Here is a 15,396-nt window from a genome sequence, read left to right as displayed (position 1 = left end):
GGCCAAGTTGGTTGCCCTGTTTGTTTGTTTGTTTTTCTTCCCCTGCTGCTACTGCTGCTAAGTCGCTTCAGTCGTGTCCGACTCTGTGCAACCCCAGAGACGGCAGCCCACCAGGCTCCCCCGTCCCTGGGATTCTCCAGGCAAGAACACTGGAGTGTGTTGCCATTTCCTTCTCCAATGCATGAAAGTGAAAAGTGAAAAGTGAAAGTGAAGTTGCTCAGTCGTGTCCGACCCTCAGCGACCCCATGGACTGCAGCCTACCAGGCTCCTCCCTCCATGGGATTTTCTAGGCAAGAGTACTGGAGTGGGGTGCCATTGCCTTCTCCTTTTTCCCCCTAGTCATTAGATTAGCAACTCTCACTTTCTGGAAAACTGGTTCCTAATGGCAGTATGTCTCTCTGGGAGAAGTTTTGAAAATTAATAGGGCTGCCTTTGCTTGTTCAGGTGATGGGGTCCCTCTGGATATTTAAGGGCTGAGCCAGGGACCCCAGCCTATACACGCACTCTGTTTCTTTCTTCCTCTCTATCTTTAAAAACCCTGCTTGTAATCTGGGCTTTACAATCGCATGATGAAGTGAGTTTTGTTTTTCAATTATTTTAATTTTTTTCCTTGATTATTTACTGATCATTTACTATGCCAGACCCATATACACTGAATTTTCCAAGAAGGCAACTACCAGGGAACTCAAAGGAAGATATGTATTTGGTTTTGTTTGTTTGTTTGCTTTTGGTTTTTTACCTAGAGATTTTTCACCATTTCAGAGAATCATACCACAGCAAGCAATACCATATCTGAACTGGAGCCATGCATATAATGCAATTCTCAGTCATCAATGTCATGGGTGACAGAGATCCTAGGCCAGTTGCGAGCATCTGACAGTTCTTTACAGTAGCCAGTGCAGCCAGGCTAGAGCATTCACATACTAAGTTGCTTAGCTTTCATAATCAAATTAGTAAAAAGATTACCATTAAACAGTTGTTATAAACAGGAGGTGCTAGATATGATTGGAGTTGAAGCCTCTCTAACAGGTAATCACTGGTTAGTAGCTGAGAACTGTTCATTTTACAGATAAGGAAACCAATGATAGGAAATGTTAAGAGATTTGGAAAAGGATGAACTGTGACAGAGGCAGGTCTAGACACTCCGGAAACAGCTCTAGTTGGTTTTTCCCCCAACCAGCTGTGTATGAAGTTTTTCCTTGTATCTCCTGCTGTGGTTTTAGGCAATTTTATGTGTTCTAGTGAGCTGTGAAAATAAATAACCACTGGAAATAAAGCAGTTGCCTAGAGCTTTACATTTTATGGAGCTCTTCTTACCACTATCCCCTTCTCAGAATAACCCTGGAACAGAACCTGACTCAGAGTAGACACTCCATATTCACTGAATGAATGATTGACCAAATAAATGAGTAAACATTTGATGTAAAGATGATTCTCCTATTTATGGATTTGGTGACAAAGAATCAAGACAGCAATAATGACTTTTCCAATTTCTTTTGTGGAGTTGGAATTCAAACTTAAACAGAAACAAGACTTTTCCCATTCCATTTGTGGAATTAGGATTTAAACTCAAGTCTGAGTTCAATGGCATTCATTCACACTTTAATGCTTTGTTTTTGGTGTTCAGTCACCAAGTTGTGTCCAACTCTTTGTGACCCCATAGACTGCAGTACACCAGACTTCCCTGTCCCTCACCATCTCCTGGAATTTGCTCAAGTTCTTGTCCATTGAATCGGTGATGCCACCCAACCACCTCATCCTCTATCGTCCCCTTCTTCTTCTTTCAATCTTTCCCAGTATCAGGATCTTTTCCAGTGAGTCGGCTCTTCGCATCAGGTGGCCAAAGCAATGAAACTTCAGCTTCTGCATCCGTCCTTCCAATGAGTGTTCAGGGTTCATTTCCTTTATGATTGACTGGTTTGATCTCCTTGCAGTCCAAGAGACTCTCAAGAGTCTTCTCCAGCACCACAATTCAGAAGCATCAATTCTTTGGCACTCTGCCTTCTTTATGGTCAGAAACTTATAATTTACAATGGAAGTTTGTGATTACATGTGCTGTGTGCCCCCAGAGGAAGTTTACAGGAAACCCACAGTAGCAAACTGATGCCCCACCCACGGTCTGTGAGTCCATCCCCAGCTTTTTCATATTTTGCTGCTATCAGCACGTGCGCATTACCCCTAGGCTGCAAATTACCCTCAGGCACTGGAGTGGGCTGAAAGTACCTGGGCATTCTGTTTCACCCTTCACACTCCTGGCATCGTCCAAGCAAAGCCAGGCTGATGTGGAATACCAAAGCCCAGCTCCTTTGCTACAAGGCAGGACAATCTCTGACGTGCACTCCTGTGTTCTGAGCTCCCATGGGCATAGGTTGAGTGTAGGATTTTTGAAATCACACCCTTATTTGGCTTCTTCTCATTTCCTATCCTTCATCCCCAGGCCCTTTTTGATTTCTCCTGGAAGCCCTAAATCACCACGATTAATACATCCAGATCCTTGACTCAGGGCCTGCTTCTGCAAGAACAATATGTAAAACATTCACTGACTCTTCAGATGAGGAAAATAGTATACACAGTTGCAGACAGCTTAATATACCTAGAAAACCACTTCAAGTAACAGTATGGCATCATGTGGCATCAAGAGTCCTCTCTGTTTTCTAAATGAAAAACAGTAAAAAGAGGAAGTGGCCCATGGAGGAGGGGAAGATTGCACATCACTGCCGTCTTCAGCTGGGCCTGTGTGCTATAGAAATATAACATCTCCTTCAGTTCAGTTCAGTCACTCAGTCATGTCCGACTCTTTGCAACCCCATGAACTGCGGGCCTCCCTGTCCATCACCAACTCCCAGAGTCCACCCAAACCCATGTCCATTGAGTAGGTAATGCCATCAAACCATCTCATCGTCTGTCATCCCCTTCTCCTCCTTCCCTCAATCTTTCCCAGCATCAGGGTCTTTTCCAATGAGTCAGCTCTTCCCATCAGGTAGCCAAAGTATTGGAGTTTCAGCTTCAACATCAGTCCTTCCAATGAAGACCCAGGACTGATCTCCTTTAGGATGGACTGGTTGGATCTCCTTGCAGTCCAAGGGACTCTCAAGAGTCTTCTCCAACACAATTCAAAAGCATCAGTTCTTCTGCACTCAGCTTTCTTTATAGTCCAACTTTCACATCCATACATGACCATTGAAAAAACCATACCCTTGACTAGACGGACCTTTGTGGACAAAGTAATGTCTCTGCTTCTTAATATGCTGTAGTTTTGTAGAATTTGTGATCATCTGTGTTGTGGAGGACTAAGGAAGATAAATAACTGTATCCAATTAATGAGAGGAGATATATGGAATTTAGTGCATAGTAAGTACTTGGGCTCCCCTCATAGCTCAGTTGGTAAAGAATCTGCCTGCAGTGCAGGAGACCCAGGTTCGATTCCTGGGTTGGCAAGATTCACTGAAGAAGGGATAGGCTACCCACTCCAGTGTTCTTGAGCTTCCCCTGTGGCTCATCTGGTAAAGAACCTGCCTGTAGTGTGGGAGACCTGGGTTCAGTCCCTGGGTTGGGAAGATCCCCTGGAGAAGGAAAAGGTTACCCACTCCAGTATTCTGGCCTGGAGAATTCCATGGGCTGTATAGTCCATGGGGTCCCAAAGAATTGGACATGACTGAGTGACTTTCACTTAAGTAATTGATATGTGATCAAAGTGTGATTTATAATTACATTTACTACTTGGGTTTTTTTTTTTCTATTAAACTCTTCTTGTGCTCTCTGAAGTATCAGAATATTTTTTAATGCATAACATTTCCAATTAAGGTACTCACAGATAACTTTATTTCTTTTAAGATATCTGGGACCCCAATTTTAGTCTTCAGGGTTTTGTTTTGTTTTGTTTTGTTTTGGTAAAAGCCTAGAATTCAAGGAAAAAGTGAGGCAAAATCTTGATGGCTACATCACAGACAAAATGCTGATTTTATTAAAGGCTTTGAGTTTTACCTGGTTTAAAATGTAAGAAATATAAGTAAAAGCGACAGCCCAAACATATTGGGACAGTAATTGTTGACAAAAACTAGAAATGAACATTTGCCAGCCCTCTGTACTGCTTCCCTTTATGCCATGTTTTCACTGGGGACAGTGGAAACAAAGTGAGATATAACAATTATTCCAAAAAATTTAAAAATAATAACAATGACCAATTTTTAAAAAATAGAACAAAAGTTAAAATCTTCTGAAAAGCTAACCACACTAGGGACTTCCTGGTAGTCCAGTGGCTAGACTCCACACTCCCAGTGCAGGGGACCAAGGCTCAACCCCTGGTTGGGGAACTACATCCCACATACCTCAGTGAAGATCAAAGATCCTGTGTGCCACAACCAAGAGTTGGTGCAGCAAAAGAAGTAAAAATATTTTTTTAAACTAATCATACCAAAATGAACATCATCTCTGGGTGGTGGAATTCACAAGTTGGTTTTGGGGTTTTTTTGCCTATACAGACTTTCTGTTTTTCAAAAATTATGAACATACATTCAAATAATAAAAGAAGTATGTAGAATTATATTTTAAAACTCTGTCTTCATGTTCTCCTGACGTCTTGGCCCTTGCCCCTAGATAAATATCGTTAAGAGATTGTTGTATACATTTGTGGACCTTTTCTTGTTGGTGTTAATCTGGTTAGAGAGATTGAGAAAAAAAGTTAAAAGGTTAATATGGTTTGTTTTAAGCCTATATAAAAATGGGATCAGAGGTAGCACCTCAGCATGGAATACCTGAGATTGTAAATACCGATGCTCTGAAATGAATGAGCAGGATGACTGCCACGTTGCCAAGATCTGAGCACCATTCTTGAGGAATATTATCCACAAACCACGAAGTTACAGTCCCAGTCTCATCTCTTGATGTTTCCTTGGGTCAGCAGAGCAGTTCTGTTAAAATGGTTGAATTCTAACCTGCGTTTCTGTGTTTCTTTAGACTCTTCCAGGTGCTTTTTCTCCCTTTACTATGGTTTATTGCCTTAAGTCACAGCTCCCACCTTACAGCTTTTTCTCAGTATCACTTGCTTTGGTCAGTGAAGTTATGGGGTTCTCTCAGGCTGTCCTGCAGTTCTAAAACTCGCATCCAATTCTGTGCTGTCTTTCTCTAGTTTCTTGGATCTTTCTAAATTCTCCTAAGTGGGAAATTACAAGGAAATGCAAGGAGAATCTATTTAACAAAGATCTCTGTAACATAAAATGGAGAATGATGGGTTGAGAGAATCCAGTGGGATCCAAAAGGTGGTAATCCTGTTATGAGAGATTACAAAGGTTTGTAATATTTTCTTTTTATTTTCATTACTTGATGATGTGTGTGTTATGTGTGCTCTCGCTTCAGTTGTGCTCAACTCTTTGTGGCCCTGTGGACTGTAGCCCGTCAGACTCCTCTGTCCATGGGATTCTTCAGGCAAGAATACTGGAATGGGTTGCCATGCCCTCCTCCAGGGGATCTTCCTAACCCAGGGATCAAACTCGAGTCTTATGTCTCCTGCCTGCCAATGCAGGCAGGTTCTTTACCACTAGCGCCACCTGATAAGGGGGGCAATTTTAAAACAATTATAAAATCAATTTCTTGAAAGAAAAAAAATTATATATCAATTAGCAAAACAATTCTTCAAATAATCAGTTTGCTCCAAACTGAGCGACAGCTTCCTTGGGCCCTTTCACCAGCCTAGCCTGGAGTGAGACCAGTTCTCTGCCTGGAAGAATGTGGGCAGTATTGATAGGTCCTACCCTCCTTCCATCTGGCCAGGCCATGGTAGGTGGTGGTTGGCTCAGCTGCCACATCTCTGTGTTGAGAAGAGCAAGGCACAGGCCTCACTGTTGGCCACGGTAAACAGCAGAAGGGGAACACCACTGCTCAGAGTCTGAGCCTGGGGTTTCCCCTTCTAATCCCAACTCCCATCCCTCCCCCAAGTCCCTCCCCACTCCCCCCAGTACATATGGCTTCTGAAAAACACCAGCTGACACTAAGGAAAATGACTTGCTTTCTCTTTATTTACCCTCATCCTTGCCTTGAATAATAATTCAGAGCAGGGCATTACTTATCAGACTGGCTTTGGTGTATGATACAAATATAAAATGCATGTACTTATATATAAAGGCTTACAATATATATTTTCTAGGAACTGCTTTTCTGCTTCAGCCATAGAACATGGGTATTCTTCCAAGTCAGAATATAAGATCTAATTCTTTATTACTTTTTAATTTGCAACTGCAGTTATAGTTAATAAGCATAATTAAGCTTCAGTATTTCTCCTCTTTGATCAATCTCTTCTTCTGAAATGGGAGACTAAAGCATGCTCCAAAGTATCATTACATTGAAACATCAGCCAGCAAAGCGGCTTTTCACAAAATAGTTGTTGAGTGACATGGAACAAAAAAGCCTTTTATGATGTAATTCAATGAGTCTCAACCTTGGCTGTACATAAGAACTATGTAAAAATTTAAGCAAATCCTGTGAAAACGTACATCCACAATAACCTGCACATGCTGTTTATAGCAGCTTCATCCATAATTACCCAAATTTGGAGCAAACCAAAATGTACTTCAGTAGACGAGTGGATAGACTGTGGTACATCCAGATAATGTAATATTACTCAAAACTTAAAGATGAGTTATAAAGTCATTAAAAAAAGACATGGAGGAACTTTAAATGCATATAACTAAAAAGTCAATATGAAAAAGCTGTATACTGCATGATTCTGGATATAACATTTTGGATAAGGATAAACTATGGAGACAGTGAAAAAAAGATCAATGATTTCCAGGGATGGCAGAAATTAATAGGTAGAGCACATAGTTTAGGGCAGTATAATGATGGGTACATGCTATGATATTGGGTTGGCCAAAAAGTTCATCTGGGTTATGCCTATGGAACTAAACACCAAGAACAACTTGAATTATGAACCTTGTTGATTATGAGGTATTACTGTAGGTTCATCAGTTTTAATAAATGCACCACTCTGGTGGGGGATGTTGATAGCAGCTATGCATGTGTGGGTGCGAGGTGTATGGGAAATATCTGCACTTTCCCCTCAGTGCTGCTGAGATCCCGAAACTGCTGTAAAAAAAATAAGGCTTTAACTGCAAAAAAACAAATACTACTACTGATATGTGGGCTCCATACTTACAGATTGTGATTTAGTTGGTCTGGATTGGTGCTTGGGAAGGTGGTGGGTTTTTTTAATAGGCTTTAATTTTTAGAGCTGGTATTTTTTATTTAAGTTTCATAGGTAATTCTTGAAGGAAAGTTACATAGCTCAAAATAGCCAGGAATTAAAACTCCCCTCCAGGTCCTCCCCACCATTCTATGCAAAACAAACAACCCTCTCACCTGAAGAAAAAAATGGACTTTAAGGCTGATTACACCCAGCTCCCAGCTGGTCCAGCCTCTGGCCGATCTCCAAAATTCCTTGCCCCAGCCACTTAAGAGAAAACTACTCTGAACAACCTTGGAGAACAGGCCCCTTAAGGGACAGGAGCTTTCCACATATATGCCTATATATACTTACTTTTTTCTTGGGTTAGGGCAGCAGCTCACTAATCTGACTGCTGCCCCTTCTTGCCTCCTTAAAGGTGATCTGTTCCTGTAAAGTGCCGGTCTCATTCTTTTTCCAAACCCTGCCTTCTCTAACTCCCTTACCCTACAATTCTAACGTGCATCCAGGGTGCACGTTTCATCCTTGCACCACCGTTTGGCGTTATCCACACCTGTCACACCTCTATACATCTCACCACTTTACCTCCTTAACTCAGGCCCCATTTAACTGGAAGAACCACCACCCAGGAAAACTCAGCACAAGCAAATGGCTCCCTAACACTTACCTAAAGTTTGTGTTTTTGCATATTGAAAGTTAGTCAGTCAGAAAGATAGATAAATATTAGAGAAAGGGAACCCTAGTACATAGTTGATGAGAATGTAAATTAGCAATCACTATGGAAAACAATATAGGAGTTCCTTAAGAAATAAATCAGAACTACTGTACAATCTACCAGAAGTTTTTTATTCCCTGAACACATTCTCCTATCACCTAGTTCTTTGGACATAACTATGCTATACTGCTTATCAGGAAGTATTTTAACTATTTAAGTGCATGTCTCCACCTCCACTAAGGCAATTTGAGAGCAGTATTGAGTTTTATTCACCTTGTCAGAACCTAGCACTAACTCAAATTCACCATCAAGTTTTTAAAAATGTACAAACCTGATCATCAAGTATAAACTATGCCTCATTTATGCCTTATGAGGTTTTTAAGTCTAGTATTTTTCACTGGGATATATCGCTTACTAAAAAATCCTCCAGATACTTCTGCTCCCTCTGAGAGTCTGCACATTCCTCATTCCTTGGCCCAGGGAACAGGATTCTGGTTAAAAGACAGAAGCGAGATCTCCCAGCAGACCACAGACCCTTTACTTATTTAACTTCTTAGGGAGGCTGTTCCTCATTTGTAAAATGCAAATTGTTGATGCTCCTTTCACTGTGAGCAAAACCCTACACATCAAGAGTTTACATTCTTCTCCAAATGATATCTGAAGACCACTTCCCTGTTTGAACGAAGGCATTAGAAGAGGAGTTAAAAATAAGTACTATACACATCAAGTTTTACCACATTTTAATTAGTAAAACAAAATAAAATGAAAATAGGCTTAGCCATGTCTCAACAGAAATATAATTTTATATGAAAAAATGCCATCCACCATAACATATTTCCAATAATTCTGACAAATATCTGTCACAACATTTTGCAAAATTCTAAGGAAAATTACAAATTGGAGATTTACTCTAAACATGCAGCGCTATCTGACTACAATTTGTGCGCAAAACACCCTGAAGACTTTACTTGACCAAGATGTTGATGTTGGACGTCAGAGTTCTTCCCTCCACACCTCTAAGATGCCAGCATAGCACCTCCACTGCGGCTTACTGCCAACACAGACCACACTACAGAGAAACCAGGCACAAAGAGAATTAAAAGAAGATGTTTGTGGTAACATCAATGCAATTTCTTATTTATGTGCACAAAGCATCAAAGTCTATCAGTGTTAAAAAGCAAGAAAACAGAATTTGGAATTAGTCCAACCCAAATGAGGCATCTTCAAACCTGGGGGAAAAAAAGAAAAAAAAAAGGGTTATTATCAAATACATTTATTTTATTTAGATAACAGATGGCACCACCAAACTTATCTAACTTGTGCTGTATATAAATCATTCTTGGTAACAGTAGTAGCTGCAGGTGATTTTCCAAATAAATTAAAAGAGCATAACCTACTAGTTTATCCCACTGGTTCACTAACAACATTAAAGAAAAGGATACTGGTGTTAGATTCACATCCTAACCACACCACTTAGTAACTGTGTGACACTGGGCAGGTCAGCCAAACTCTCTGATGCTCTTGCAAATTAACCTCCCTGTCCTACAGTGCAATAGGAAATTTGAATAGGTTTTCCATGCCAAGATACACTGAGTAATAAAATTTCCCAGAAAAGCTGGATTATCTGCCTCTGGCCTCCACCTGAAGTGGCAGAGAAGTCCAATCCCTCCCTGTTTCATGCTGCTAGAGTTAGGTGCTAGAGCTGCAATACATCTGTTACAGTGTCTTTACATTGAGTTACAACAATCTTGTTTCCACCTCTCTCCTCTATTGGACTGGGAGCTTCAAGACCCAACTACAGTGCCCAGACACTTAGGAATGGTGTCTCTGCAGAACCATGTCACTCTTCTCTTCAGGCTATCTAGCAAAGAGCTGCCACGCAAAGGGAGGGACAGTTCACCTTTGAAGGCCCAGAGATGCCCAACATGGAAATGGCAGGAGAGCAAACACTTGCAGGTGCTGTGGGTAACAGCTGCCTCTGCCTGTAACCCCACACCTGCAGCTTCTCTGTCCTCCCTTTAGAGCGTTAGTGATGCTGGGAAAGCCACACCCAGGACTACAGCCTTCCTCATCTCCCCTGCTCCCAGGGGCAGGGAATGCGACCCCATGGGATTCTTCTCTGCCTACTGAATTGTTACCCTGATTAATGTCTTCCAGACTGTGAGGCTTATCATATTAGAGCTGTCTGTAATGGTCCCCAGGATACTGATATTACAATAAGGTTAAAAACCCACCTCGATGGTGCTGCTTACAGGTCTCGATCTATGGAAAAGAAAACGGAGAAAGGAAACAGTTAAGTTTGACTTCAGAAATACTGCGTACTACAGAAGTCTAAAATTGTTATAAACAAAGATGGCAGAAGAGCCTGTGAAGAAAAACCTAGACCTTTCCTACCAGCCTGAGATCCCAAGCCATCCAGAGAACTGGAGGATGCCAGGGTTGGAGGGCCCTACCATAGCAGGGCTTGCACACAAGGCCCGTGCCTTCCGGAGACCCTCCTTGGTCCTGGGTGTGCCCGAGGCTGTCAGGAGAGCCAAGGAGGCCACAGGGAAGAAGCCTTGGGAGTGCCTGTGCACGTGCTACTGCTCCCCGCTCTCACTGCAGGGAAGCCAGTGTTCTCAGCGACCACACTGTGCCCAGCTCTCTCAGAGGGTGCCACTACGCAGAGGTTTAATAACATTCCCTGATAATCCCAGTATGCAGACGTTTTTATATCAAAGCAGCTATATGCCGCAGCTGTGCTCAGATACAACTGTCAGTGGTTAACCAAAGAACTTGAAAACTTACCCCACTTAACTATCCGGGGTTGTTCCAAAGTAACGTGTTTCACTCGGCAGCTGTACTGATCCTTGCTGTTGGGAGTGAACTCAGCGTGGGACAGCAGGTAGAAAGACCAGTCCTTGCTGAAAGACAGGTCTGACTGCTCCGATTTAATCTTCTCCCCATTCTTCAGCAAATCGATTTCAATCTGGGGTGGATGGAACCCATACACATAGCAGTTCAGGTAATTTGGCTTTCCATCTTCTGGTGGGTGTCTTGAGTACACTTGAATCTTTGGAGGACCTGAGGAGCGGCAGGGAAAGACAGATGAAATTGCAGAGTATTCCACTTGGGGCTACCTTGGTCTAAAGCTACATCAGGCACCAAATGTTTATGTTGGATCCCCCATTTCTCCCAATTCCACTTTCCCTCGGGCCAAATGACCTTCCATTTTTGCAAAAGGCCACCTCCAGTTTGTGGGATACACCACGACTTAGTATCTTTCCAACATAATTCCCCTGCACATGTCTTCCAGGCTTTTTCTAGCAGATTTCTAGTAACATCTTTTTCTGTCAATGGACATTGTGCTGTATCTTTTAAGAATTGTGTGTGGAGGCTCTCAAGAAGGCTTCATGGCTCCTCAGCACACAGAATCTATATCACTCAAGAGTCTACATGATTTGGCCCCAGTCTACTGATCGAGCTTCATTTCTCACGTCACACACCCTCCAGAGTGGCCACATCAAAACACTCCCTGATTATACCCTGTTTCAGCCCCGTCAACTATTTGCCTCACATTGACTTCTTTCTTCCTGGTCTCTTGTCTAGATGCACACCCACCAGACTTCTCAATAGGTGCCTAGCACAGAGCCCTGCACAGTGCAGCTGCTTGGTAAATGGCAGGTGTAACTACTGTTACCTGCTTGCTCAGGTTCCTAACAGAGTCAACCCAAAGTATATTTCTACAGAACACAACCTGTTCATCATGTCTAGAGTGTATATGACAAATCTCTATCTGAATGTGCACCTGATTTCAGGAGCCAGACAACAAAGAAACAAAAGTGAAGCACCTACAGGGGCTGGAAAACACCTCAGACGAGTGGGTTGGGCTGGGTAAGAACAACAGGGAAGAGTGAGGACTGTGGCAAACGGGAAACATCATACTCTCCATTAGGACCAAGTGGAGTCATGCATGTGACAGTGGAATCTGCATTTTTAATGAGCATGGTCAACTGACTTCCATACTCTGCCAGGTTGAGAATATTACATATTGCTACAGGACAGGTGGATTCCAAAATGAGATGCATGTTTAGACCCTCCATGAGAATGTGGAAGAAAATATTATAAGCTATATATATTTTTCTAAGTGAACTGTTAATGCTACTAAATTTACAGACTGATATAAATATATGTATATAATCCAAATACAAATACACTCAGGGGACATGATTACAAAGGTCAGTTCATCCTCTATGTCCAGGAGGTACAGAGAAGGAGGAGTCCAGGCCACTGTGACTGGATATATCTCTGTAGAATCATCCAATCATCAAAGAAAAGATCCCTAGTCCCACTAAGAGCTGGACTGGAAATACTATGAACCCCTGGTATTTTCCCATCGTTCAAAGTGAAGATAAATCAGAACCTCTTTACATATGAGCTTCTAATAAGTAACAGTTAAGTTGCTCAGTCATGTCCGACTCCTTGCAACCCCATGGATTATAGAGTCCATGGAATTCTCCAGGCCAGAATACTGGAGTGGGTAGCCTTTCTCTTTTCCAGGGGATCTTTCCAACCCAGGGATCGAACCCAGGTCTCCCGCATTGCAGGCGGATCTAATAACTAGACCATAATACATACTACAGTATTGAGAGCACAGGTTCATCCCACCTGGAATCCTCCCTTAGAGGGAGCTAGGCAGGTTTGTGCAGGGGGCGCGTTTGCAAGGGCATCACAATAGTAATTTCCAAAAGTAGGAGGTATATCCAACAGGTCTGGGTTTGAATCTGGCTTCAGCCACTTACTGCTTCTGCATTTTGGGGAGAGTTATTTTAGCTTCTGTAGTTTAACTGAAAACTTAATTTACACCCAGACTGAAATAAAACCTACACAGGGAAAGAGCTGAAAATAGACACCACCACCCCCCACCCCCCGCAAAGCGAATCACACTTACATGTTTTTTGTATGTCTTCTAGAAATCCCCCGTGTATTTTCCAAGCATATATTCTCTTGGAAATTTTCTAATGAACATACTTTTTAGTGTCTGCTTGTTATTTTTTGAAAGAATTCTATAGCCACAACAAAATAGCAGTAATAGTGATAATACAGAGATCATGTGTTTTTTTGGCAAATAAATTTTAAATTCCATTTTCACATGAAAGAGAAATCCGAGCTTCAGTGTACTTAGGTGTCTAAACACAGTGTCCCTGACAACCTGGGTAAGTGTGTTGATTATTCAGCCCTAGTTTTACAACCTTTCTGACTGATAAACCTTCACTTACTCAAAACTGAAAGTAGAGACACACTTCATATTGGAAAGAACCAGGCAAGGAGCCAAAGGAGGAAGCCCTTTGTGAACAAAGGCCACAGCCCATACCCACCCAGCTTGCTCCCTAGAATCTCACCCCAGAAGATTGTGAAAAAAGCACCTGTGACTACCCTAGGGGCGCACCACCCGGCCAAGGCTCTGGTCAGGTTCTACTGTCTGCCACTGATCCCCTGCGGGGTTAACTTATTTCAACTTTTCAGCCTCCATTTCCTCATTTGTGACATCCTGATGATAGGCTCTCCAGGCTGGTCCTACTTTCCTTCCTTTATGACCAACGTAGACAGCATATTAAAAAGCAGAGACATTACTTTGTCAACAAAGGTCCGTCTAAGTCAAGGCCATGGTTTTTTCAGTAGTCATGTATGGATGTGAGAGTTGGACCATAAAGAAAGCTGAGCGCCAAAGAATTGATGGTTTTGACTTGTAGTGTTGGAGAAGGCCCTTTAGAGTCCCTTGGACTGCAAGGACATCCAACCAGTCCATTCTAAAGGAGATCAGTCCTGGGTGTTCATTGGTAGGACTGATGTTGAAGCTAAACTCCAATACTTTGGCCACCTGATGGGAAGAGCTGACTCATTTGAAAAGACCATGCTGCTGGGAAAGATAGAGCGCGAGAGGAGAAGGGGACGACAGAGGATGAGATGCTTTGATGGCATCACAGACTCAAGGGTTAGGGTTAGCGTAGACTCCGGGAGTTGGTGAGTTGGTGATGGACAGGGAGGCCTGGCGTGCTGCGGTTCATGTGATCGCAAAAAGTGGGACACGAACTGAGTGACTGAACTTAACTGAACTGATGATAGGCACCGTATTTACATCGCAGACCCCTTTCACAATTAAATGACGCGGCACAGAGTGCGGGACAGACAGCTGTCAACGGGGACCTCTATGATTATTATTAAAAGCGAAGTGTAAGGAGAACAAGAGAATTAACGACGAGAATCAAGGCATTCCACGAAAGTCGCCAGAAAATTCCTCATTCTGGTTTGGTCCCTTATTTGGGGAAAAGTACAGAGGGGCAGGTGAACCTGCCCGGCTCCTGCTGGAAGCTCCAGGCCCTCAGGATGCCAGCTGGCCGACATACGCTGGCGGCGACTCCCCCAAAGCCCACGCGTTGTCTCCACCCGTTCGCAGCCCGCAACCCTGCCCTCTGGGACCCGCCAGCCCGCCCCCCACTCCAGAGATGCGCGGGGGCAGCCAGAGCCCCGCGAACCAGCGGAAGAGAATCCCTCCCCCACCTCGCCCGCCCTGAACCACATCCGCACCCAGGAACTCCGTCCCGACCCACGCGGTACCGTCCGGGCGAGCCAGGGGCTCCCTCCCCACATCCCGGGGAAGCTGGCGACCTGGGGTCGCACCCGCTCCCCACTCCCCGCCGCTTCCACCGCCCGAGACGAAGCCGGGTGCTCCTCCACCGAGCTGGGAAGGAAAACTTGGGAGCGGGACCGGGGTGGACAGAGTTAGTGCCCAGGGTGCCAAGTGGGTGTGATCGGGACAGGACGGGCTGGCGGAAGAGGGGAGAGAGGAGAGGACACTCACGCTGGATGGCGTCCAGTCCAGACAGCGACAGCAGCCCGAGAAGGACCAAGGCCACGAAGCGAGCCATCCTTGCAGCAGCTGCGCGGTGGCGGAGTGAGCGGCTGGGTTCGGCGCTCGCCTTTATAGTCCGCACTCAGGCAGCCAATCGGAAGCCTGCCCGCCGGGCCGTCACAAGTCTCCGAGCGAACTAGGCCCGGGCAGGTTAGAAACAGGCTTCCCCGTGTTCAGTTTCATTTTCTAGTAAGTCTCACGATGCTTAGGAAGGCAGGGTTGGGCTCGGTGCATTCGCTGCCTGTACTTCAGCGCCCTCTTATCTGGGGTGCGCGCCCAAGCTTGCGGCGCACACCGCTCACCCTAGAACTTCAGTGTGGACGAACCCTCGCTTTTCGGAACAGCACCGGAAAGGCTAAGGGACTTGCTTACCATGCATGCCACAGCCAGTTAGGAGCCTAGCACCTGGTTTTCAGTTGGGAAAACTGAAGCCTAGAACTGTTAAGGGTAAGGACAGAGACTGAACGGTACTGGGCAGAATCAGAACTCGGTTCGCAATTCCAGCCCAGAAATACGTTGCAAGTCTTCTGGATTCTCTGGGCAGGAAACGTTTCCAGGAACCTCGAGGCCTCATGGAGCCAGCTCAGAGAACCATCTGGCATGAAGGAGGAC

At 44.0% G+C, this 15,396-nt stretch overlaps 1 protein-coding gene across 1 annotated transcript; it reads right to left on the bottom strand.

Moving 5' to 3' along the window:
- Positions 1–8,615: 8,615 nt before the first annotated feature.
- LOC113899279 (beta-2-microglobulin) lies at positions 8,616–14,863 on the bottom strand. The gene is made up of 4 exons (XM_027552744.1): positions 14,734–14,863; positions 10,680–10,955; positions 10,127–10,154; positions 8,616–9,121 (listed from the first exon to the last, which is right to left on the bottom strand). Exons 1-3 carry the CDS (start codon positions 14,798–14,800, stop codon positions 10,141–10,143), a joined length of 357 nt encoding a protein of 118 aa, XP_027408545.1. The 5' UTR covers positions 14,801–14,863; the 3' UTR covers positions 8,616–9,121; positions 10,127–10,140.
- Between the last annotated feature and the right edge of the window lie 533 nt (positions 14,864–15,396).

Source organism: Bos indicus x Bos taurus, chromosome 10, assembly GCF_003369695.1.
Source record: "Bos indicus x Bos taurus breed Angus x Brahman F1 hybrid chromosome 10, Bos_hybrid_MaternalHap_v2.0, whole genome shotgun sequence".
NCBI classification, from domain to species: Eukaryota; Metazoa; Chordata; class Mammalia; order Artiodactyla; family Bovidae; genus Bos; species Bos indicus x Bos taurus.
This window is presented reverse-complemented; position numbering and strand designations above follow the sequence as displayed.